This window comes from Brassica rapa, chromosome A04 (assembly GCF_000309985.2).
Source record: "Brassica rapa cultivar Chiifu-401-42 chromosome A04, CAAS_Brap_v3.01, whole genome shotgun sequence".
NCBI lineage: Eukaryota > Viridiplantae > Streptophyta > Magnoliopsida > Brassicales > Brassicaceae > Brassica > Brassica rapa.
Window position 1 is genome coordinate 15,684,783 of NC_024798.2, and position 26,461 is coordinate 15,711,243.

Here is a 26,461-nt window from a genome sequence, read left to right on the forward strand (position 1 = left end):
GTAGTGTCAGGAAGCAGCCGTCTTTCGTCGTTCACATGGATCGACATCTCCCAATTTGGTTCACATAGTCTGTATGAGTCTGTTTATGGTGATGACAAAAAAAAAATATTATATTTAAAAAATTGATATTTTAATTATATGTAATGAGTAATTATATTTTATTATATTTAGATTTTATGTTTTTTTTTATAACACTATAGTTTTATTATTTCAGTGTTTACTTAGATTTATATAACTTTTTGTTTTAACTAATATATTTCCTTTGTTATAACTATTTTTTTATCATAACTAATTTATATATGTTTACTTATAAGTTTAAACTAATTAGAAATAATATTTTAACTCCTTTATTAAATATAACACAGTAAATATATATATTTTTAGTATTTGTTGGAGAGTAAGTGTAACATTATTCACAAAATACCAAATTTGGTGGTATTGTATAATTTTTGGAATCCCTGTTTTGGAATCTCATTGGAGTTAACCTTAGATTTTAGTTCTTAGGAATATAGTGTATTAGTGTGGATTATATATTTATTTAGATTATTTTGTTAATTTACAAATATATATAATGGAATGCTAATTTTTAATGTGTTTTTATATAATCACATGTTTATATTCTTTAATATTTCATATTCGTTTTTTCGAGTAGTTAGTTATCTGGCTTTTATTTTAAGATATGATATATAAAATATTTTTGTGATATTACTATGAGATTCAATCATTTTGTAATACTAGCAGACTGGAGCCACAAAAAGTAGAAGATGATTACTAGATTTTTTTTTTTTTTTGTAAAAATGATTACTAGAATTGATAAAAGAGTGAAATGGAATTGTGTAAAAGAAAATAAATTTGAACAATTTTAATATGGACTGGGCTACATGCTTTATTTTGAGCATATATATATATACTATTTTGTGCACAAAAAAAAATAATATATATATATATATATATATACTATTTTAATATTTTTGTGATAAAAGAATTTATTACCAATTTCAATGCACTAGAACAAAGTTTCGTTTTGCAACGTGTGTTTGGGTATGTTTTATAAATTAAATCAAACACAATGCGGTGGCCGTTGGAGGACCACCACATCTTGTTCGTCAATGAGAAAATAAAGACGTTCGGTAATCCAAAACTAATATTAATAATGTCAACATTTTTTTTTTTTTTTTTTGAACACGAAATACTTATATTAAAATTAAAGACCCAATGGGCTAAGTCGGTTACAACTGGAGAGATTCTCGACGATAAACTGATAGACGAAAATAACTAAAACATGTCGAAAGATAGATGTGGCTAAGGAGAGAAGAGACCCATAGAGACACTTCACTTGTAGTCCTAAAGCTCGCGTTCGAAGAAACGCACATAGGTCGAAATCGACGTTGAATAGCCCAACTAATGGGTTTTGAAAGCAAGAGTTCCGGGAAACTCCATAGAAGATAACAGCTCCGATGGGAAAGTCGCAGAGATGACTCTGTGAAGAACCGTCGATGCTTGAGACGGCATAATGTGATGGAAACGCAACAATGACATAGAAACGAGCAAATCTGGCGTGTCCACACTCTTGCACAATAGTTTCTGCGACAAGGATAGGGATGGGGGCACCATAGAGCTGACTCTGTGAAGAACCGTCGATGTTTGAGACGGCGTAGTGTGATGGAGGCGCAGCGATAACGTAACAACATGAAGAACTGGCGAGTCCACACTCTTGCACAGGACCGTAGAGCTGACTATGTGAAGAACCGTCGATGCTTGAGACGGCATAATGTAATGGAGACGCAGCAGTAACATAGTATCGAGAAAATCTGGCGAATCCACACTCTTGCACAATAGATCCAGCGACAAGGGAGAGAGGCGTTATACCGTCGGTTGAAGAGCTATGGATCTTTTGAGCGGTCGTAGCTTTAGACGAAAACTTCACTATGGAAGCTTCTGCATACAACCCAAAGCCCAAAAGATGGTCAAAGCTTTGTAGAATCTTGTCCGAGTATGACGGAAAGGAGGCGACATATATCTTAGTGGTATCAGTGGTATCACTGAAAAGGACATCAATACCAAAAGATCACCGCACATGTACGTTACGTAGGTCAAGGCTTTCGCTATTGTATAGACTTGACCAAGTCACTTATTAGGTCTTTGTAGTATACAAATGCATTTGGTCCGGTTTTTAATTCATCAAGGATAAGTGAAGGACGTCGAGTGGTTTACATTGGGGACAGAGGCTGAAGGAGAAGACTCCAATTCTAAGAGATAATTTGGTTACAAACTTATGCGCACATAACCTGCCTTTATTAATTTTCTCTGTTCTCTCAAGCTTTTGATCTTACCACTGGACTACATTAAATTTGTTAAAAGAAAGCTATTTAAACCAACCACGTCCTTGTTGAGGCTTGAACAATAGTCTCTTGAAGCTTTAGGTACCACTGAAACACTTTATATGTTCTGAAGATAACTAATTTTTAACATGGTCTGGGTCTCGTATTATAGAGATGTAGGAGACTTCAGACTCAACACTTCCTAGTTCTTCCCAAAAAATAAATAAACAAGTTTGTGATCTTATTTTTAAAACATGATATTTCAAATTAAACTTTCGAAAAAAAAATTCTTTTGCACTTGGCACTATAGAATAGTCTAAACTTTTCATAGATCCGGGATGCTCCAGATTATTCAAAAAAAATAAAAAATTGATTGCAAATATAAAACTCTTATTGACGTAAGTTTGTAAATAAACATACGAATATGAATACAAGATTTTATCTATGATAAGTTTAAACTCAACATATAGGTTGGATTGGATAAAAGCAATACTATTACGTACAATCGAAAACAGAGTGGCAAACCTGTCATGCACTTTTGCAACCTCTCTCTATTTCACATTGAATAGAAAATCTATCATCTTCATCTTGTGCCGGTTGCAGGTTCAAAAGCTCTCTGCTCACGTTGCAAGACACTCTTATTGACACAAACTCCCTAATTGGTGACGGACTGGGGACTTCGTGGCAATGGTGTATACCCTGTACTGTAATAATAATGTTTAAAAACTCCCAAAAAGTAATACTCCAAGTTCATGCACCCAAGTCCCGATGGTTTCAATAACCTCGAGCTCATGTTCATACAATTAATTTTCACCGGTATTACAAAAGAAGGCATAGACCTATAAAATAAACAGTTAGGAACCGTCCATATACAGCCCAATAATCATTATCATTCATTTCTACATATCCAATATTATAAACTTGTTAGATCGTTTTATCATCTCCTGTACTTAACTATTTTCTTACTACTTAGTCTTTCATTTACATTTTCAGCCTGAAGGTCACCTACAGCCCAAAGATTCATCACGGCCGAAGCCAACCTGCGATAAAAAGGTCTGTCATGGCCAAAGCAAGCATGTGATCGAAAGGTCCATCAAGACATATCGGTCCATCACTGCTTGTTGGTCCATAGCTAACCTTTGACTCGAAAGTTCGTCATATCCCGTAGCCAACATACAACCCAAAAGTCCATTGCAGACCATAGCCAACATATGACCCAAAGGTCCATCACTGCCAAAGTCAACCAGCAATCCGAAAATTCATTATGACCAAAGCCAACATACGGCTTAAAAACATTAACTAAACATTTCATTAAATAACTCATGTATACTATGATAATGTTTTCTTTCATGTCTCATATACTTAGGAGTTAGGATTAAACAACTATTTTCACATAAACATCATAATGTAATTTAGCTATCAATCCGCCAAACGTATCATACATTTTCTAATAATACAAAGAACATCATTAATTCGATTCTTGAAGGATATCCTTCGAAGAACAAAGAACAAAATTTTCATAAACATTTCACTTAAGTGCTTAATCTCAGTCCTAATGAGTCAAATTTCATTCTTCTTTCGAGAACGTTAGAATGGAATAAAATTAAAATTACAATAACGTCGAGGTATTAGAGACGAAAGACTGGCGAGATCTCGATTCTTTTAGGAACGATGAGTTCATAACCGATTTTAAAAGTCTCCAACTTCATTCTTCTTTCAAGTTGTCCTTCAGTGTTCTTTGTTGTTCAACCGCAGATTTTGCTACATCTTCTAGCAAAATAAGGTTTATACATAGGAAACGTGAGGCAGTTATGTCCGCTAGTAAGTACAAGAAGAAATTCCAGATACTTGCGAAAATAAAATATCTTGAAAAATTCAACAAAGAAGAATATAAACCTCTTGGTAAACCACAAAGTTTCTTGTATCTTGTATCCCTGCTTTTGATTTTGCTTGCTTTGTGTGGATCCCTCGTGAGAGGAACACCGATCGATGCAGATTTGCTAGCTAAAAGTGCTTTGAATGCACCAGGACAGTATGTAGTTGATGGTGTTGTTAATGCGCTCAGCTAACTTTTCTCCTTATTAATTTAATCAGTGTTTCAAAAAAAAAAAAAAAACCACAAAGTTTCTAATGTTTGTAATAAAAATTAAGTTATTGAGAGAAGAAAAATTGTCTTGTGTCCTCTGGCTGCACATTTCTTTACTTTTTTTTTTGTTTTAACCAAGGCATTAATGCCTCTTGGCCTCTGTCAGAGCTTCGAGACTCAGCACTCTTCCCCTGCTTTCCATTCTACCATACCATTTCATCCTCTTAGTCTTCCCTAACTCTTCATGTATCTGAAAGTATGGTCAAACATGGGTATATCTCGACTTACAAACTTATCAAACAACTTGCAAAAACATGATAAGTTGTCAAAATTGTTTTATGTACATTAGCAGATATACTGATGGTATTCTCCGTTCACTCTACTTTGAATGAAATCTTTAGTGTTAAAAAGGCAAGGAAGAATACCATCATTAAATCTGCTAATTTCCGCAGAGGAAAATATTTTTGTGTTTCTCAATATACGCTTATTTGCATATAGATAACGGAAGAATTACCTAATATACATTGAAGTAGTATGTTTCTTGCAGTAATATATTGGCTTTTGAACTGATTTTTGGTACTGTGCATTTGTCTCTTCTTGGTTCCGTATCTAAGTCAAGCTTTTTATATATACATTGAAATAAGTATGCTTCTAAATGCATCAGTTGGATCGTCAGTTCAAACTTTCTTCCTGAATCTTGCTTCAACAAACTTTCTTTCTCATTCTACTTCCCGTAAAGTATTAGCTTCCTCATCTTCATCTTGTTCTAGTTGTGGAGTGGAAAATTCTTCACTCGGAACGGGAGACACTCTTCTTAGCTCAAACTCCATGTTCTCTGACGGATTTTGTGGCCATGGTATGTTCTGCATTGTGGAAGATCTTGGGGTGCATTGAGTACTAGGTGAACTCACATTATGAACCGCACTATCCTTGAACATGTGGGATTTTATGTCTTTTTCGTCAAAGCTTCTAACCAAAATCGTTAGCTTTCTCCAGAAAGAAATTTCGGAGTCCTCATACAGCGTGTGCCTATGTTCTTAAAAGAAAAAAGCCACAAAGACGAGAAGAGCCAAGAGCGAAGTAACACCTACTATTAGAAATAGACCCCAAAAGCTACTGACGCTAAGCCGGTTGTGTGAAGGAATGAAGGTTGGATCAGAACAATTACTCTTTTTGAAGAACCATTTATTCTCGATTTGTTGCATTTCATCGTTTTCAATCACTTCCAAGATAGCCCTAGAGACATCATCCGTCAATGGTGAATTCTTGGGGAATACCTACACCGAGCATGAAATTAAATTATGCGAGCAATGAAAATACCTAAAGTGAAACTTATTGTGTAATTTTGCAAAAGGTAAAGTGAAAGGAAACGAAAGGAACTTACAAAGCCAAAACCAGAACTCTTAAAAGAAGGTTCAACAATTGCATATTTGTTGCAATACTGAGAAATGATAAGTTTAAGGTAAGCCACCTCATCGAAAGCTGCTGCAATACCTCCTTTCGATGTCCCATTAATCAAAAGATTGTGGCATTCTTCAGCAGAATTATAAGGCTTGAGTTGATAACCTTGAAATCCTTTCTTTATCAAAAATTCAAGCACGAAAGAACCGTTTTGGTATCCTACAATCTCCTTGTTTTCTATAAGTTCATTCACAGTGGTGACTTCTGGTTTAAGCCGTTGTACTGTAAGGAAAGATGTGAGATTCGCTGTGTAACTCTGAGTCAGCACAAGCACCACAAAGCACCAGACGATCACCACAAACCTTGCTAAATTGCTCACTACCTTCTCACCTATATACACACAGCACACGCTTTAATATGTATCACGCAAACCTTGCTAAATTGCATGCAAGTCTATAAACTTTTAACGTTTATCATCAGTGAATGCTTTTAGTAAACTTACGGTGGGCAAAATTAATAGTGGAGAAGGAGAACCAGAAACTAGTGCCGATCTGGTGGTGAGGCGGTCCACGAAAGTCGGTGTTGACTCTGTGTTCTAAAATCCACACAATAAACCCAATGAATATGAAGAAGCAAGCGGTAGTGACCCATAGTTCTAAGCTCCGTGGTAGGAGGAAAAACCATGTATTGTTCTCATTGTCCTTCATTGGTACCAACATAAATACACCAGACTCTGTGTATGGTAACGTGAAATCAACAGACACAAACCTATTTGCTCTGATGGTTATATCTCCCACAGCTGCGTCGAACATCTGTCTCATTTATTAATAATTTTTTTAGAAAACACACATCCAAAGATAGAGCTATGTAATTTTATTATAGAGATCATTTTTTTTAATATGGAAGTGGATGAACAAACAACATTTATATTTTGGATTTGTAAGAAAAAGAGAACTAACCCCATTATGGACTTGCTCTACCAGAGTGTCGTAGCTATGATTTGGAGTATCGAAAGTGACGTAGCGGTGGATGACTGAGTAAGGCAACCTTTTAAGAGCAGCTTCAAAGACTTCTATGGAGTAACCTGTTGGTATTGTTGCCTTCCTCGGATCAGCTTGCTTTACATCCACAAAGCCTAAAAATCCTCTCTTCAGTGGAACACCTACTTTAAATCTTTTCTTGCCGTCCGTTGGAATCTCCCATCCTCTCGGAATGACTGTCGACTTCCCGGGCCATATCACAGGACCCAACCTCTCACTTGTTGGATTTTCATTCACAAGTCCATTGGTTTGTGTCCAGGATCCGATAATCCTCTCTTCTTTTCCAATAAAATTGATGATATCAAAAGTTGATGGCTCGAGCTCCATGTTAACGAGTTTAAATTTTCCTGCTAAACCGTTGAAGTCTACATCCGACAGAGACTTTAGAAGACTTGGACCGTACCGAGAGACCCCTAGTGTCCCCAAATCCGTCGTGTTATTTAAGAATGCGCTAATAAGGTTATCATACCGTAAGTTCTTTGTGTTCGTTTTCTCCACGGCCGTGGCCAATGCAGTTATCGAATCATACGCCCGTAACGCAAAAACATTTGGTTTTGCATTAGCCTGCCCAAATATTTTCTCCCATCTCAAGCTGAAGTTTCCAAGCTCTTTTGAGTTGGGGATACGGCTTCTCAAACCCAACACCCCTTGCATATTCTCCAGGTTGCTACCGTGCTCGGTAGATCCAATCCAATTCGTCATTCCATCTGTAAATATCCATACATACCCTTCCCCCATCATCCCAATATCTCTAGCTTTCTGAATAACCCGAAACCCAAGATTTGGTGGCATGTGGGCAACAAACACCCTTGTCTGCATTGTCATGAGCTTGTAAAGCTGGTTTGTAATCTGGTCATTGCTAGCCTCCAGTGAGATCACACTTCTAGTTGATACAAAAACATGCACATCGCGTAAAGCGTCAGACAGATTTGGCATCATTCCTTCTCCAAATTCGTTGTCCACATAGATTATGACAACACGTCTCCATTCGAAGGATTTGACAATGGCCGCAATGGCTCTGACCTGGAATGAGTCGTTAAGAGTGGCTCGGACGAAGTAAGGGCTCCTGATGGGCGTCAAAAGAGGGCTTGTTCCAGAGAATGTGATGATCGGTACTTGAGATTTGTTGGCCAGTCTAATCATAAACTCGGCTTGCAAAGAGCTTCGTGGTCCGATTATGGCGCTCACTTTCTCGTTGTTGATTAGGTCCAAGGCTGCGTGCATCACAAGAAACACACAAATTTTAAAATACTTTTAAATCATTACCGAGACAACATTAAATGTGTACTATTTCCCATGTAACCAATATTGTTTTAGGAATCCCACCGGAAGAATACTATATGAGACATAGGTCAATAGCTTTGAATTGGAAACTCATGAAATCTAATACTCCATCTGTTTCGAAAAAAAATCAAAATTATTTCAACAATACGTTATTTACATTTTAAATATATTAATTAATGGTAAATTATAAACTTCAAAAACCATAATTGTGGTTATTGAAATTCTATTGGTTAAAGTTATGATGAATAGTTAATTACAAAAAAGTTATGTATTGGTAATCAAAATTTCATATGATTTCTTAATGTGTAAAAATTCAAAAACATATATCTTTTCGAAACAAATGGAGTATTATGTTTGTTAAATTTATTTCTAATAAAAAGTGGTCAAATCTATATTATTATTTAAAAAATGATTTTTCTTACTTGTCATCTTCTCCATGATTATAGGAATAATCGATAATCCTAATAATTTTAATAAATAATTTTTATAGTATTTATAAAATTTAATAATAATAAGTTTTGAATTATTTGTATTATGATTATGTAAATTTAATTTAAAAATATGAATTTGACATAAAAAAAACTCTAAAACTTCTTATTTAGAGCCAGACCAATCAAAATTAGACTAACATCACCACTTGTAATTTTGAAAGAAACTTCGTGAAACTTTGCGAAGTCAATCTGTGTATTCAATGAAGTGAAAATTTATATTTTCAAAATGAAGAATCATGCATAAACAATAGGAAAAAGAAAATCTACACAATAAGCAAGCAAAACAAGGAACCATAAAATATCCGTAAAAAATTGGTTCTCATTTGGTTCCGGTTTGGTTATTTCGGGTAGTTCAGATCATTCGGGTAAAATATCGGGTATTTAGAGTAAAATATCAAATAATTAGGATGATTCGGATACAAATATCTAATATTTTGGATTACTTTGGATATTTCGGGTAAAACTATCCACATATTTTTGGATACTTTCGAGTAGTTCGGATACTTTATAATAATTTAGTTTTCTTTAAATAGTTTTGGATACTTTTAATAGATTCTAAATTATAAATATATATATATTTAATTATGTTATATGTATATATAATTAATATTTTTATATATTCAAGTACGTAGTCGTTCGGTTCTTGCTTCGGTTTCGGTTCATCTCAATTATTTTGGATATAGAAATATAGGAACCATTTGAGTATTTGAAGGTTTCGGTTCAGTTCATATTTCAGATATTTCGGTTCTTCAGTTCTGTTTTTTTTTTGCCTGGGCCTAGTTTTATGAGATTCTCAGTTGACTTTTCTGAGAATGTAAGAGCAACATTATCGGTGGTGGAGGGAGGGTTCTTACGCGTAGATCCCACCACCTTTTCTCAATTACCGTGCCAAAATGTTCCAAAATAAGGAACGTTTGCACTGCATCCTTTGCACTGTTTACGGACTCCACAACACGTGACGGCCCGCGATTGGTTCATTTTTAATTTTTTTTTTAAAAAAAAAAACTAGAAAACAAAAAAAGAAAAGATTTTAAGAATCCCAGAAACGTTTTGGGCGATAATCATGCTCTAACTGAGCCTCAGAGTTAAAAAAAAAAAAAACATTTTGACTATGAAAATTATTAGTGGTAGAGATTTACTCGACCATACCGATAGACACCACGACTTTGTGGAAAAAAAAGAGAGGCTAGTACCCAATCATGTCTGGATGTTACCCTAACTTCCTACATAGTATTCATTCAACTAAAACCAAAAATAATAATACGGAATTACCTCTTACGTGAAAATAGTAAAGGAGAAGCAAGAGAAGTAAAAAATGTAAAGAACCTGCTACTGTTGCCTCGACAATATCTTCCATGAAATCTCTGACGTGAAGCGCAAGTCTTGTGCGGTAATTAGGATGAGCTTGGTAGAATTCGGACAATGACATGTTAATTGAAGTGAGGCAGATCTTGGAAAAGTTTGTTTTAAGATCAAGAACTACTCCTACTTTTATTTCATGACGTGTTGGGTTTTGTCCTAAACCACCATCCATCACCACAAATTCTCAAAGGAACGGAACAAAGTAACTAAGAAAACTGTTATGAGTTTTTGTAGTGTTATTTGTCATCAACTAATATATGTAATATTATCAACATTTTTTTTTTCCAAACACTGAAAAAGACATCAATCCCAAAAGATCACCGCAGATTTGATTTTGTCTGGACATGTCGATCTACATATACGTTACGTAGGTCAAGGCTGTCGCAATTGTATAGACTTGACTCAAGTCACTTAGGTCTTTGTAGTATACAAAAGACATCAATCCAAAAAGATCACCGCACATTTGATTTATCTGGACATGTCGATCTACATATACGTTACGTACGTCAAGGCTTTCACAATTGTATAGACTTGACTCAAGTCACTTAGGTCTTTGTAGTATACAAATGCATTTGGTCCGGTTTTTAATTCATCAAGATAAGTGAAGGACGTCGAGTGGTTTACATTGGGGTCAGAGGCTGGAGGAAAAGACTCCGATTCTAAGAGATAATTTGGTTACAAACTGATGTGCATATAACCTGTCTTAATTAATTTTCTTGGTTCTCTCAATCTTTTGATCTTACCACTGGACCACGTTAAATTGGTTAAAAGAAAACTATTCAAACCACCCATGTCCTCGTTTACTAGTAAAAATCTACCGCATAGCCACTGTATTCCCACTGCAAAACCGTGACTATATAAAAAATGCCACGGTTTTGTTACGGACTAGCCACAATTTTAAATTAGCCATGGTAAAACCAAGTAGTAACGGCAGCAGCCACTAAGATTTTCGTGGCTAGGTAAGAAACCACGGTATTGCCACTAATATTTATGTGTCTATGTACATAGCCACGGTATAGCCACTGTTTCAACGTGGCTTTTATAAAATAGCCACAATGTTGCCATGAACTTTCCATGGCTATTTGAAACCTTAATCCCTAAACATATTTTTAAATTCTAAATCCTAAATATAAACACTAAGACTCCAATATTTTTATAATAAAACTTCAGTATTAAATTAAACCTCAAATTTTAATCATTTTAATTTTTTTTATCTCAAATCATTAAGCATTTCTTTTATCTCAAATCTTTAAGCTCCATTTAAAATCCTAGCTAATCTTAACCTTAAACTATACATTCTTTAATCCTATGTTTCATCTTGTGCCGGTTGCACGTTTAAAAGCTATCTGCTCGCGTTGCAAGAACTCTTATTGACAAAAACTCCCTAATTGGTGACGGACTTCAGGGCGATGGTGGTACCATGCACTGTAAAAATAATGTTTGAAAACTCCCAAAAAGTAATACTCCAAATTCATGCACCCAAGTCCCGGTGGTTTCAATAACCTCGAGCCAATAGCGGCCATGGGCAGAAGCAGTGGAAGCATTTGCATAATTTATATTAATAATATTATCTTATTTTAATTAGATATGTGATTTTAGATATGTTATATCTAGTCGGTTTTATTGTTTTTACAGTCGATTTAGTTATTATTTGGGTATATTAGATTGCATCTATTTATATGAATTTAACTATAATATTTTTTATTCTAAATAATTAAAAGTTTGATTACAAAAGTTTGATAATATTTTTTATAACATTCACTCCAAAAGTTTCCTGAACGAGAAACACTATCTCGAGGGGAGGGTTTGATTACAAACCCATGTGCATAAAACCTGCCTTATTAATTTCATCTGTTGTGCTTCTTTTTTTCTCAAAGTTGTGATCTTGAACAGCTACAACGTGTGATGTAGTGAATGTCAGATTAAGCTTAAATTAGCTTGAGAACCAAGCTTCTTAATCCTAGCGAGTTATGGTTGTCTAAAAAGATTAGGAAATATCTAATTGTGTTATATACCTAATGAGTTTAGAAATTTTAGATTTATATATAAGGAGATGATGTGATGTAGCACAACTTATGAGTTGTGATCGTTTGAGAGCTTGAAGTTTTTGAGAGAGTTTTTCTTAAGAGATTAATAAGAAGAGTTTCTTATTTGAGTTTGAGTTCATAATATTGTATTCGTGAGACCTTAATATTGAGACTTGATTTCTATATTTGGTATCAGAGCCACAAAAACGAAACCATGAGTGATATTGTGCCTGCAACCGGAAAAATAAAAGAAGGAGGAGAACCCTCATCGATACAATGTCCCATGCTTAGCTCAATCAATTACACTGTCTGATCTACGATAATGAAGATCACTTTTAAAGTTTGGGAGGCTATTGAAGCTGTGACAACAAACACGGAGAAGAACGACATGGCGTTAGCCTTGTTGTTTCAATCGATACCCGAGAGTCTCATCTTGCAGGTCGGAGAGCTTGACAAAACCAAGCAACATTGGGAGGCCATAAGGACAAGACATGTAGGTGCAGAACGTGTGAAGCAAGCCACACTTCAAACTTTGATGACTAAGTTTGGTCGTCTAAAGATGAAAGAGTCTAAGAGTATCGATGAGTTCGGTGGTAAACAGCCCGAGTTAGCATCAAAATTAGCTGCTCTAGGAGTCGCCATTGAAGAAACAAAACTTGTAAAGAAATTTCTTATGAGTTTGCCTTGAGACAAATACATACACATCGTTGTATGTCTCGAGCAAGTGCTTAATCTTAACACTACAAGTTTTGAAGATATTCTAGGACGGCTGAAAGCATATGAAGAAGAAGAGACTGAAGAAGATCAAAGAAAGCAAATGTATGCAAATACTGAGAGACAAGTAAATCAATCATATCAAACCGCTCCCAACAAGATCAAGGAAGCCGTTTACCATCAGAAAGTGCGCCAAATAACCTTCAGTGTATCACAAGGCAATAAATGGAGAGCTCCTCATAGTTGCTTTGTATGTAGATGACTTGTTTGTCACCAGTACTAACAAGAAGATCATTGACGATTTTTAAGCAACACATGTCGAGCAAGTTCAACATGAGTGACCTTCAGAAACTAACATACCATCTTGGTATACAAGTATGTCAATATGAAGGAGGAATTCGTCTGAACCAGAAGCGCTATGCGTCTAAGATTTTGGATCGCCGTGATGAGCAATTGTAATCCAGTTCATTCACTGATGGAAATTGGATTTAAGATGTCAAAGGCAAGAGAACGAGGAAGAGATTGATGCGACGATGTATAGAAAGAATGATGGGTGCTTGCGATACTTGCTACATACGAGACCCAACCTATCCTTTAGTATTGGAACTGAGTCGTTATATGCAGAGTCTAAGAAAGTCACTTGGAGTTGCCATGTAACAAGTGCTATGATATCTACAAGGGAGCATTGCGTATGGGTTAATATTCGAGCACTGGATGGCAAAGATACCTACGCTTGTAGGTTATAGCGATAGCAGCTATAATGTTGATCTGGATGATGAGAAGAGTACGACTGGACACATATTTTATCTTGGAGAAAGTCTCATTACTTAGTGCTCTCAAAAACATGATATAGTTGCTTTCTCGTCATGTGAAGATGAATTCATGGCTGGTACGGAAGCTGCAAGACAAGCAATATGGCTCCAAGATCTTTTGAGTGAAGTAATCGGCCAGGCGTGTGAAAAGGTGGTGATACGTATTGATAACCAATATACAATCGTTGTGACAAAAAATTCGGTGTTTCATGGGAGGAATAAGCATATACACAAGAAGTATCACTTCCTTTGAGAATGTGTGAAAAACGGGGAAGTAGATGTTGAATATGTGCAGGGAGATAAACAAAAGGCAGACATATTAACTAAAGCTCTAGGACGAAATGAGAGACTACATTGGCATGAAGGACGTGGAGCTGTGAAACTTTAAGCTTAAAAGGAAAATGTTGGATTAAACTTAAAGTTAGCTTGAGAACCAAACTTTCTGATCCTACCGAGTTATGGTTATCAAAAAGGATTATGAAATATATAAATGTATTATACCTGATGAGTTTAGGAGTTTTAGATTCATGTATAAGGATATGATGTGATGTAGCATAACTTATGAGTCGTGAGAATTTGAGAGCTTAAGATTTTTGAGATAGTTTTCCTTAAGAGATTAATAAGAAGAGTTTCTTATTTGAGTTTGAGTTCATAATCTTGTGTTCGTGAGACCTTAATATCGAGTGACTTGATTATATTTGGTATCAAAACCACAAAAATGAAATCATGAGTGATATTAGTTCTCCACTCTGGTTGAAAGCCACTTTTATTAGTTCAAACTCCCTATTTGGTGACAATGGTGTGGCCACTTTTATTAGTTCAAACTCCCTATTTGGTGACAATGGTGTGACCTGCACGGTTGAAGAACTTCGAATTCCTTGGGTTAAATGAACGACACTGTTCTTGAAAGTATGCGACTTTATGTCTTTCTCATCAAAGATTCTATGTCAAGACATTTACTTTCTTACAAAAATTTGGCTACGAAGATGAGAAGTGCCAAGATTGAAGCAATGCCCGCTATCAGAAACAGACTCGAATCTGTCAATATCACCATTGGTTTTTTCCGACCCAACATGTACTTCACTATTTTGGTCCATTTATGTATACGCTACTAATTCTCCAAAACATGGAACATTATAACAAAAAGCAGAAAGCGTTATGGTCTCAAACTAGTCAATTGCTACTGAATGCATCAAGTGTACACCACTGAGTTATATTAATATCAACTCAAGTACAATGAATACAGCTTACATACGTTAAGTTATTAACAACTTAAGTTGATACTTTACAGTGTAACTTGCTAGGGAGTTTGTTTAACTTCTCTCTGTCTTCCAGCTCCAAACTCAATATCAGATTCTCCCTGTTTATCATGTTTTGGGTGCGCTCTGAAACATTCTTCACTCATGGATAAACATGCTCTCTTCTTAGCTCAAACTCCCTGTTTAATGACATGCTTCGTGGCAATGGTCTGATCTGCACATTCGAAGGGCTCGGAGTGCACGGCGTAATAGGTGAACTCACATTATGAACCGCATTGCTCTTGAAAGTGTGCGACCTTATGTCTTTCTCGTCAAAGATTCTGAACAAAGACTTTAGCTTTCTCCATATGGAACCTTCGGAGTTACTACATAGTGTGTGCCTATGTTCGTACAAGAAGAGGGCTACAAAGACGAAAAGTGCCAAAAAGGAAGCAACGCCTGCTATCAGAAACAGTCCCCAGAAGCTACTGACACTGAGGCGGTTAGATGAAAGATCAGCGGTATCTTGATCAGGACAATCACTAGCGAGGTTAAGACGGTTGAACCACTTGTTCTCTATGAGTGACATTTCTTTGCTTTGAGTCACTTTCAAGATAGCCCTTGAGATATCTCCTGTCATAGGCGAGTTCTTGGGGAATGCCTACACATAAGCGAGCAGTAAAAATAAAATACTTGTGTTTTTGTTGCCATTTTCAAAAAGCACTAAAATAAATATTAATTAAGGAACTTACAAAGCCAAAACCAGCAGTCTTAAAGGAAGGTTTAAAACCAGCAGTCTTGAAAGAAGGTTCAACCATTGCATATTTGGAGCAGTATTCAGAAACGATATCCTTAAGGTAGGGCACTTCGTCAAAAGCTGCTGCAATACCACCTTTTGATGTCCCTTTGGACAGAAGGTCGTCGCATTCTTCGGCAGAACCAAAAGGCTTGAGCTGTGATTCAGGGAAGTTCAGATCTCTTAAAAGATCGTAGACGAATGTGCCTTCTTGGTACCCTACAGACTCCCCTTTACTGATGAGATCTTTCACATTTGTGACTGTTGGTTGTAAACTTTGTACAGTCAGAAAAGAGGTGAGATTCGCTGTGTAACTCTGAGTGAGCACAAGCACCACAAAGCACCAGACCACCACCACAAACCTTGCTAAATTGCTTACGACCTTCTCACCTATATAGACACACACAATTTCACCATATCACTAGAATCTTGTTTCTTGTTATTATAAAAAAATATGTAAACCAGTTATAGTTGTAATAACTGTATATTTTTGTATTTAATGATAATCATAATATAATTTAACGTTATAATTTAACTTACGGTGGGCAAAAACCATGGTGGAGAAGGAGAAGCAGACACTAGTGCCGATCTGGTGGTGAGGAGGTCCACGGAAGTCTGTGTTGACTCTGTGTTCGAACAACCACACAACAAATCCAATGAGCACGAAGAAGCAACCGGTGGTGATCCATAGGTCTAAGCTCCAAGGTTTTAGGAACACCCATGCGTTTTTGTTCTTGTTGTCCCTCACCGGCACAATCATAGACACCCCAGACTCTGTGTACGGTAACGTGAAATCAACATACCGTGACCTGTTCGATGTGATTGTTATATCTCCAACAACTGCATCCCACTTCTGTTTTATTTATCAATTATTGGAAATCAGACATCAAAGAAAAATACCTAATATATTATACTATATGATTCTTCTGTCAACTGATATACATTTATAAAGTAAATATATTATAATAATTGATTAATCGTTTAATTTCAATTTAAAATTATTATATTATTTATATAATTAACCATTTAGAATATATAAAAAGAACTTACCCCCTCATAGACTTGATAGACCAAATTATTGTAGTTATCACCTGGAGCCTCGAAACCGTATTGAGGAATGACTGAATATGGCAACTCTTTAAGAGCAGCTTCAAAGATGTCTATGGCATAACCCGTTGCAGTGGTTACATTACTGATTGGATCCGTCTTTATCTCCACAAAATTGAGGAATCCTTTGTTTACTGGAACGCCCACTTTAATCTTCTTCCCGCTTGTTGGAATCTCCCAACCTTTTGGAACAACGTTCGAGTTCCCCGGCCATATTACTGGCCCAAACCTCTTGCCTAAAAATGATGTCGTTTTGTTTGATTTTGCATTCACCAGTCCACTGCTTGGTGTCCAGAATCCGATAATCCTCTCTTCATCTCCAATAACATTGATTATCTCAAAAGTTGATGACTCGAGCTGCCGGTTAATGAGTTTGAAATCTCCTGCTAACCCCTTGAATTCTACATCCGAGAGAGCCTCTAGAAGATGTGGACCGTAGGTCCTCCTATATGTCTTTGTGTTTGTTTTCTCCACCGCCATGGCCAATGCAGTGACCGAATCATACGCCCATAATGCGAAAACATTAGGCTCTGTACTATCCCTCGCCTGGTTCTCCTTCTCTAGTTTTCTTTTCCATCTCAAACTGAAATCTTGAAGCTCTTTAGATTGAGGGACATGGCTCCTCACACCTAGCAAGCCCTCCATAGTCTCTAAGCTACGACCGTTGTCTCTCATCATATGGGTCATTCCATTTGATAGTAACCAGACATACCCTTCCTCCATCATCCCTATTTCTCTAGCTTTCTTCAAAAACCGGAATCCGAGACTTGAGTCCATGTTGATAACGAATACCCTTGTCTGCTCTGTCTTGAGTTTATAAAGTTCCTTTAGAATCTGATCATCTCTAGCCTCTGGAGAGATCACACTTCTATGGACTTCCACGTCTTCTAAAGCCTCTGACAAGGAGCGCATGATTCCTTGACCTAACTCGTTGTCCACATAAATGGCGACGACGCTTCTCCACCCAAATGATTTGACAATGGACGCAATGGCTTCAGCCTGGAATGAGTCGTCGATAGTGGCTCGGACGAAGTAAGGGTTGTTGATAGTTCTAAGTAGAGGGCTCGTTGCTGAGAAAGTGATGGTTGGTACTTGAGATTTGGTGGCCAGTTTAATCATAAACTCGGCTTGCATAGAGCTTCTTGGTCCGATGATGGCCCTCACTTGCTCGTTATTGATTAGGTCATAGGCTGTATACACCACAAGCGAACAAAAAAGAAAGAAAAAGAATGGTTAATCCTTTGTTTGGACCACTGAGAAGATAGAACGACAGTATTGAACGTAAGTTTGGAATTATATAGTTGTTCGCTTATAGATTTTAATATTTTTAATAGAATTAGCTGTCATTGGTTCATGCATCTAACATTTTAAAAGTCTAATGTTATTAGTTTTATGATTCTTTTATTCTATTCAACATCTAGAGTTATTCAGATGTTGAAAAACAATATTTTTATAAATCAGTTCTGTAATTTTATTATAATCTAATGTTATTAGGATATTAATTCTTAATAATTTAATTTATAAGTGATAGGGATTTCTTTGACCATACGATAGTCACCACGACTTTCTAGAATTGAAAGACTGGAGATTGTTTATCAAAAGATTTCTGTAAGAGTAGACTAATCTTAAGCAAGATTCTAAGCCTATACCACAAGTAGATTGTTAACAGTAATCTAACAGACTCATTGCACATACCACACGAGAACAGACTTGGGATTTTCAGTAGGCATCTATAAGATTGTTTATAGATTCAACGAAAATAGTACCTAATCATGTATGGACGTTACCTAACTTCATAGATAGCATTCATTTAACTAAAACTAAATATAACCATATCGAATTACCCCTTACATAAAAAAATAGCAAGAGACAGAAAGTGTAAAGAACCTGCAACTGATGCCTCAACAATATCTTCCATGGAATCCCTGATGTGAAGAGCAAGTCTTGTGCGGTAATGAGGATGAGTTTGGTAGAAATCAGACAACGACATGTTAATTGATGTGAGGCAGATCTTGGAAAAGTTTGTTTTGAGATCAATAACTACGCCTACTTTTATTTCATCACTTGTTGTGTTTTGTCCTAAACCAGCATCCATCACCACAAATCCCCAAAGGAACGGGAAAAAGTAACTAAGAAAGGTGTTGCGAGTTTTTGTAGTATTGTTTGTCATGATCACAAGATTTGAGGACATGGATACTTATGTGATTCTTTAACTTTCCTTTTCTGTTATATATATAGAGGAATGAACTGGTCTGAAAGAGTCTTGAACCCAAAATTGGTTCTAAAAAAAGAAGTCTTAAAAAATTATTATTAAAAACATTAGTGTTAACTAAAGGACAAATAAAAATGGGTTGGAAAAAGTCAGTTGAAATTTAGGCAGGCAGAATTTCTTTGCAAAGCAAAGCTACAAAATTTCCAAGTCTATGATTACATAAATCATATTTTTGTATGTAGTAATTCCAGTGGCATAGTTTTTTCTTTTGAAATTTCCAGTGGCATAGTTTTGTATGTAGAAAATTAATCTGTTGACCTATGTAATATATAGATGGAATTAAATCGACCCTAATAAAAACATGACTGCCTCCACCACTAATATAAACTATACATAGTATATAAAACACTATCTTGTGATTTTTATTTTAGTTTCAAAATTCGAGTTTTTGGGTATTTATGTCTTCATCAGGTTATAATTAGTTTTATCAGGTGACAGTCAGCACCTTATGCCAACTAATATAAATATATATCAACAAATTTTGATTTTAATACTAGTTTTGTAATTTAATTTTAATTATTAGATTAAATCAAATATTAAAATTGATCTATTTTCTCGCTACATGTTTCATTGGTTTTTATGTAACCATAACTCAATTGCTTATTGTGTGGGCTTTCAAAAAAAAAGGTTTATTTATGTTTCAAAATATTCATCCAAATATGGTGTTTTAGTGTCTATTTTAATTTTCATCTCTAACCACAATACAAAATTTTACATTAAAAACAATATTATATTTAAAGTTTTGAGGGATTGATGGGGGCAAGAAATGTTCGGGCTAGTCTATCTCCTCTACATGCGGAAATGGATTACTTTGGGCAATGGAGTGTATGAGGAACTTACGATAATTTCAGGTTACATTTGCGACGGATTATTCACAATTGGTGAAGATGGTTTCGGAACCAAAAGAATGGCCAGCTTTTACAAGTTATTTAGATGATGTTAAAGTCTTAAAAGAAAGTTTTTCCCGATCAGAGATTATCCATGTGCCAAGAACGCAAAATACAAAGACGGATAGTCTAGCACGCAGTGTCAGGAAGCAGCCGTCTTTCGTCGTTCACATGGATCGACATCTCCCAATTTGGTTCACATAGTCTGTATGAGTCTGTTTATGGTGATGACAAAAAAAAATATTATATTTAAAAAATTGATATTTTAATTATATGTAATGAGTAATTATATTTTATTATATTTAGATTTTATGTTTTTTTTATAACACTATAGTTTTATTATTTCAGTGTTTACTTAGATTTATATAACTTTTTGTTTTAACTAATATATTTCCTTTGTTATAACTATTTTTTTATCATAACTAATTTATATATGTTTACTTATAAGTTTAAACTAATTAGAAATAATATTTTAACTCCTTTATTAAATATAACACAGTAAATATATATTTTTTAGTATTTGTTGGAGAGTAAGTGTAACATTATTCACAAAATACCAAATTTGGTGGTATTGTATAATTTTTGGAATCCCTGTTTTGGAATCTCATTGGAGTTAACCTTAGATTTTAGTTCTTAGGAACATAGTGTATTAGTGTGGATTATATATTTATTTAGATTATTTTGTTAATTTACAAATATATATAATGGAATGCTAATTTTTAATGTGTTTTTATATAATCACATGTTTATATTCTTTAATATTTCATATTCGTTTTTTCGAGTAGTTAGTTATCTGGCTTTTATTTTAAGATATGATATATAAAATATTTTTGTGATATTACTATGAGATTCAATCATTTTGTAATACTAGCAGACTGGAGCCACAAAAAGTAGAAGATGATTACTAGATTTTTTTTTTTTTTTGTAAAAATGATTACTAGAATTGATAAAAGAGTGAAATGGAATTGTGTAAAAGAAAATAAATTTGAACAATTTTAATATGGACTGGGCTACATGCTTTATTTTGAGCATATATATATATACTATTTTGTGCACAAAAAAAAATAATATATATATATATATATATATATATATATATATACTATTTTAATATTTTTGTGATAAAAGAATTTATTACCAATTTCAATGCACTAGAACAAAGTTTCGTTTTGCAACGTGTGTTTGGGTATGTTTTATAAATTAAATCAAACACAATGCGGTGGCCGTTGGAGGACCACCACATCTTGTTCGTCAATGAGAAAATAAAGACGTTCGGTAATCCAAAACTAATATTAATAATGTCAACATTTTTTTTTTCAAACACTGAAAAGGACATCAATACCAAAAGATCACCGCACATGTACGTTACGTAGGTCAAGGCTTTCGCTATTGTATAGACTTGACCAAGTCACTTATTAGGTCTTTGTAGTATACAAATGCATTTGGTCCGGTTTTTAATTCATCAAGGATAAGTGAAGGACGTCGAGTGGTTTACATTGGGGACAGAGGCTGAAGGAGAAGACTCCAATTCTAAGAGATAATTTGGTTACAAACTTATGCGCACATAACCTGCCTTTATTAATTTTCTCTGTTCTCTCAAGCTTTTGATCTTACCACTGGACTACATTAAATTTGTTAAAAGAAAGCTATTTAAACCAACCACGTCCTTGTTGAGGCTTGAACAATAGTCTCTTGAAGCTTTAGGTACCACTGAAACACTTTATATGTTCTGAAGATAACTAATTTTTAACATGGTCTGGGTCTCGTATTATAGAGATGTAGGAGACTTCAGACTCAACACTTCCTAGTTCTTCCCAAAAAATAAATAAACAAGTTTGTGATCTTATTTTTAAAACATGATATTTCAAATTAAACTTTCGAAAAAAAAATTCTTTTGCACTTGGCACTATAGAATATTCTAAACCTTCCATAGATCCGGGATGCTCCAGATTATTCAAAAAAAATTTGATTGCAAATATAAAACTCTTATTGACGTAAGTTTGTAAATAAACATATGAATATGAATACAAGATTATCAATGATAAGTTTAAACTCAACATATAGGTTGGATTGGATAAAAGCAATACTATTACCTACAATCGAAAACAGAGTGGCAAACCTGTCATGCACTTTTGCAACCTCTCTCTATTTTACATTGAATAGAAAATCTCTCATCTTCATCTTGTGCCGGTTGCAGGTTCAAAAGCTCTCTACTCGCGTTGCAAGACACTCTTATTGACACAAACTCCCTAATTGGTGACGGACTGGGGACTTCGTGGCAATGGTGTATACCCTGTACTGTAATAATAATGTTTAAAAACTCCCAAAAAGTAATACTCCAAGTTCATGCACCCAAGTCCCGATGGTTTCAATAACCTCGAGCTCATGTTCATACAATTAATTTTCACCGGTATTACAAAAGAAGGCATAGACCTATAAAATAAACAGTTAGGAACCGTCCATATACAGCCCAATAATCATTATCATTCATTTCTACATATCCAATATTATAAACTTGTTAGTTCGTTTTATCATCTCCTGTACTTAACTATTTTCTTACTACTTAGTCTTTCATTTACATTTTCAGCCTGAAGGTCACCTACAGCCCAAAGATTCATCACGGCCGAAGTCAACCTGCGATAAAAGGTCTGTCATGGCCAAAGCAAGCATGTGATCGAAAGGTCCATCAAGACATATCGGTCCATCACTGCTTGTTGGTCCATAGCTAACCTTTGACTCGAAAGTTCGTCATATCCCGTAGCCAACATACAACCCAAAAGTCCATTGCAGACCATAGCCAACATATGACCCAAAGGTCCATCACTGCCAAAGTCAACCAGCAATCCGAAAATTCATTATGACCGAAGCCAACATACGGCTTAAAAACATTAACTAAACATTTCATTAAATAACTCATGTATACTATGATAATGTTTTCTTTCATGTCTCATATACTTAGGAGTTAGGATTAAACAACTATTTTCACATAAACATCATAATGTAATTTAGCTATCAATCCGCCAAACGTATCATACATTTTCTAATAATACAAAGAACATCATTCGATTCTTGAAGGATATCCTTCGAAGAACAAAGAACAAAATTTTCATAAACATTTCACTTAAGTGCTTAATCTCAGTCCTAATGAGTCAAATTTTATTCTTCTTTCGAGAACGTTAGAATGGAATAAAATTAAAATTACAATAACGTCGAGGTATTAAAAAGACTGAACAAGAAAATGCAAAGTTTGAAAGAGACGAAAGACTGGCGAGATCTCGATTCTTTTAGGAACGATGAGTTCATAACCGATTTTAAAAGTCTCCAACTTCATTCTTCTTTCAAGTTGTCCTTCAGTGTTCTTTGTTCGACCGCAGATTTTGCTTCATCTTCTAGGAAAATAGGGTTTATACATAGGAAACGTGAGGCAGTTATGTCCGCTAGTAAGTACAAGAAGAAATTCCAGATACTTGCGAAAATAAAATATCTTGAAAAATTCAACAAAGAAGAATAGAAACCTCTTGGTAAACCACAAAGTTTCTAATGTTTGTAATAAAAATTAAGTTATCGAGAGAAGAAAAATTGTCTTGTGTCCTCTGGCTGCACATTTCTTTACTTTTTTTTTTGTTTTAACCAAGGCACCAATGCCTCTTGGCCTCTGTCAGAGCTTCGAGACTCAGCACTCTTCCCCTGCTTTCCATTCTACCATACCATTTCATCCTCTTAGTCTTCCCTAACTCTTCATGTATCTGAAAGTATGGTCAAACATGGGTATATCTCGATTTACAAACTTATCAAACAACTTGCAAAAACATGATAAGTTGTCAAAATTGTTTTATGTACACTAGGCAAAGAACCCGTGCGATATCGCACGGACACTCATTTTATAAAAATAATATTATATAAAATTCATTTTTATAAAATAACTTTTATAAACATTTTTTACAATTACTTTTGAGGAAATACATATGTTACAAAATTTCTCGCATGCAACTATGTTTCTTTATTGAAAATACTAAAAACTATATTTCTTTATTGGTAATACTAAAAACTATGTTTTATTTATAGGTTTGGTTGTAATAAATTTATAAACATGTAAATACCAAATAAGATATATGTCTTTTAGTTCATTTATTTAAAAATCTCTATTTGAATCTAATTAAAAAGCAAACACATTCCAGTCTAATTTTTTACTAAATTAGTAAGGTAACTTACAATGAAAAGTAAAATATTCATGATTTTTTTTTCGAAACCATGTCAGACGTGTGCAGTCGAAAACATTACTATATGACAATTTTAAAATATATTATCCCTTAACATATTCTTCTTAGTATATCATCCATATTTTCTGTTTTATTAGACGTTCTTAAAAAATCAAACTGGCATTAAAAAACTAATTAAAATTCAATTTAAAATGAAAATAGATTTTAAACCTTCAATATAATTTCGAGTTCTCAGTCAAACTTATTCATTATATGTATATTCTATAAAGAAAAATTCCCAAAAAAATGCATGCTTACAAATTAAGAAGCAGATTTTGGTATAATTACAATGTGTATACTGAAACACAAAAAATATTTATTTTATAAGATTATGTATTATAAGAAATATTAAAAAAATTGTAACAACTTAAAAATAAATAAAAAACGATTCTTAATTATTCACAAATTTTAAAATCTTTATATCTCTTTGTTGACTAATCTGCTGACAAAAAAAAGACTAATATACAGTTCCAAATTCTTAACTAATTAAAATTCATTTTAAAATGAAAATAGATTTTAAACCTTCAACATAATTTTGAGTTCTCAGTTAAACTTATTCATTATATGTATATTCTATAAAGAAAAATTCCCAAAAAAATGCATGTTTACAAATTAAGAAGCAGATTTTGGTATAATTACAATGTGTATACTGATACATAAAAAATATTTATTTTATAAGATTATATATTATAAGAAATATTAAAAAAATATTGTAACGACTTAAAAATAAATTAAAATCGATTCTTAATAATTAAAAATTTATAAAATCTTTATATCTCTTTGTTGACTAATTTGCTGACAAAAAAAAGATTAATATACAGTTCCAAATTCGTTACTTGAACTGTTGAAAACATTTACTAAATTACCGCACATAATATCTTTTGGTAGTTCTTATTTAAATTTAATAGTCTGGAAATTTTGAAATCAAATAAAATCATTTGTAAGCTCTATCATGTTTTTCCAAAAGGTGTGACAAAAACTTTATAATGGCTCAAACATAACTACAAAATTTTCAGTTTAATGATTTATTGAAATATGTCAATATATTTATTTCCATTAAATATTTGAAGAAAGACTTTAATTATAAATGTATCAAAATTATTCAAACTATTTGTACTAAAATCATTGATTTCAACACTCTCATTTATTAATGACACATAAAAAAGCCTTATCTTCAGATTCATCGTCATATAAGAAGTCACCAAGATTAAAATGAAATGAGTTCATCAATGGTGTTGTGGTGAAGTTTTTGAAGATCTTAGATTGTATTATAAATCAGGCCGCAACTTTCATCCGTTAATAGGCCATAACTTATATCAAATTTTGTAACTCTATGATTCATATTTTGGACTGAGGAGTGACTCTGCAAAATAAAAACGAAAGCTAAGTTTATAAATCAGTGAAACAATAAACTGAAAACCTTTATTTACTGGCGGTAATTTATTGAAATTCTTTGAATGTGGTCTGGGTTATCAAAGTAGACACTTTTCTTAAATTAAACTGTTTTTTTTAAGAAATAAAATATTATTACCAAACCTGTTGTTTATAAATATGATAGAAAAACAGATGAACATAAATAGGAAGAATTTTCTGAGTTCACTTCACAATTATAAAGATAATGATTAATTGCATACCATGTGTTGCCACACAATCCAAAGTAGAAGATGATTGCAAATCTCTTAAAAGAAAGATCAAAAAATAATTAAGATAAAAAAAAATTAATAATAATTAAGATCGTTTTAAAGAAGTAAAGATGAAGATGTAATAGTAGTTAATAGTAACAGTTAATATATTGATGACAAAAAAAAGTAATAGTTATATATTGAGTAAAAGGGTAATAATTAAGAATATCAAAATTTTAGTTAACGGTTAGGAAAGTTATCTCGTTTGAAAATATGACTTTTGTTGTTTTCCTTGCTGCTTTTGACTTTTAAAGTTATACATTATTTTTGACGAATAAAAAGTTATACATTATTTTTGACGAAAAAAATATCATAGATTATTTTATATGTCATGATTTGGACGTTAACATGTTAAATAGTTTTACAGAATTGCGACATCAGGACAAAATATCCTCCCTAACATTATTTTATACTTAATGTAATTTGACAACTTCTTTTCAATTAATGTAATTTTTAAGATGAAATTATACAATTTTTAACATTAATTACTGAAAAGACACATATATAATTTGACAACTTCTTTTCAATTAATGTAATTTTAGGATAGAGCAACACAACCTTTGACATTAATATATATGTGTAAAAACACAACTCTTGAACTAAAATAAGTGAGATTAGCGACAATTTTACTTTGACAAATGTATGATCATAGACTATTTATGGATTTTATTTGAATAGTTAC

General features: G+C 33.8%; 2 protein-coding genes and 1 long non-coding RNA gene across 3 annotated transcripts; 1 reads left to right on the top strand and 2 right to left on the bottom strand.

Annotated features, from left to right (window-relative positions):
• Positions 1-1,162: 1,162 nt before the first annotated feature.
• LOC103849376 (glutamate receptor 2.7) lies at positions 1,163-10,540 on the bottom strand. The gene is given in 5 exon segments (XM_018656039.2): positions 1,163-5,684; positions 5,792-6,198; positions 6,311-6,620; positions 6,768-8,062; positions 9,950-10,540. Coding segments are annotated over 5 exon segments (2,778 nt in total). The 5' UTR covers positions 10,158-10,540; the 3' UTR covers positions 1,163-5,126.
• Positions 10,241-25,815, top strand: LOC117133317. Its single transcript, XR_004457121.1, has 2 exons — positions 10,241-10,400; positions 21,258-25,815. It is a non-coding gene; the product is annotated as an uncharacterized LOC117133317 (long non-coding RNA).
• LOC103849375 (glutamate receptor 2.8) lies at positions 14,716-20,035 on the bottom strand. The gene is made up of 5 exons (XM_033289246.1): positions 18,567-20,035; positions 16,623-17,869; positions 16,113-16,425; positions 15,529-15,962; positions 14,716-15,437 (listed from the first exon to the last, which is right to left on the bottom strand). The coding sequence occupies exons 1-5, from the start codon at positions 18,868-18,870 to the stop codon at positions 14,940-14,942; spliced, it is 2,796 nt and encodes a 931-aa protein (XP_033145137.1). The 5' UTR covers positions 18,871-20,035; the 3' UTR covers positions 14,716-14,939.
• Positions 25,816-26,461: the final 646 nt, after the last annotated feature.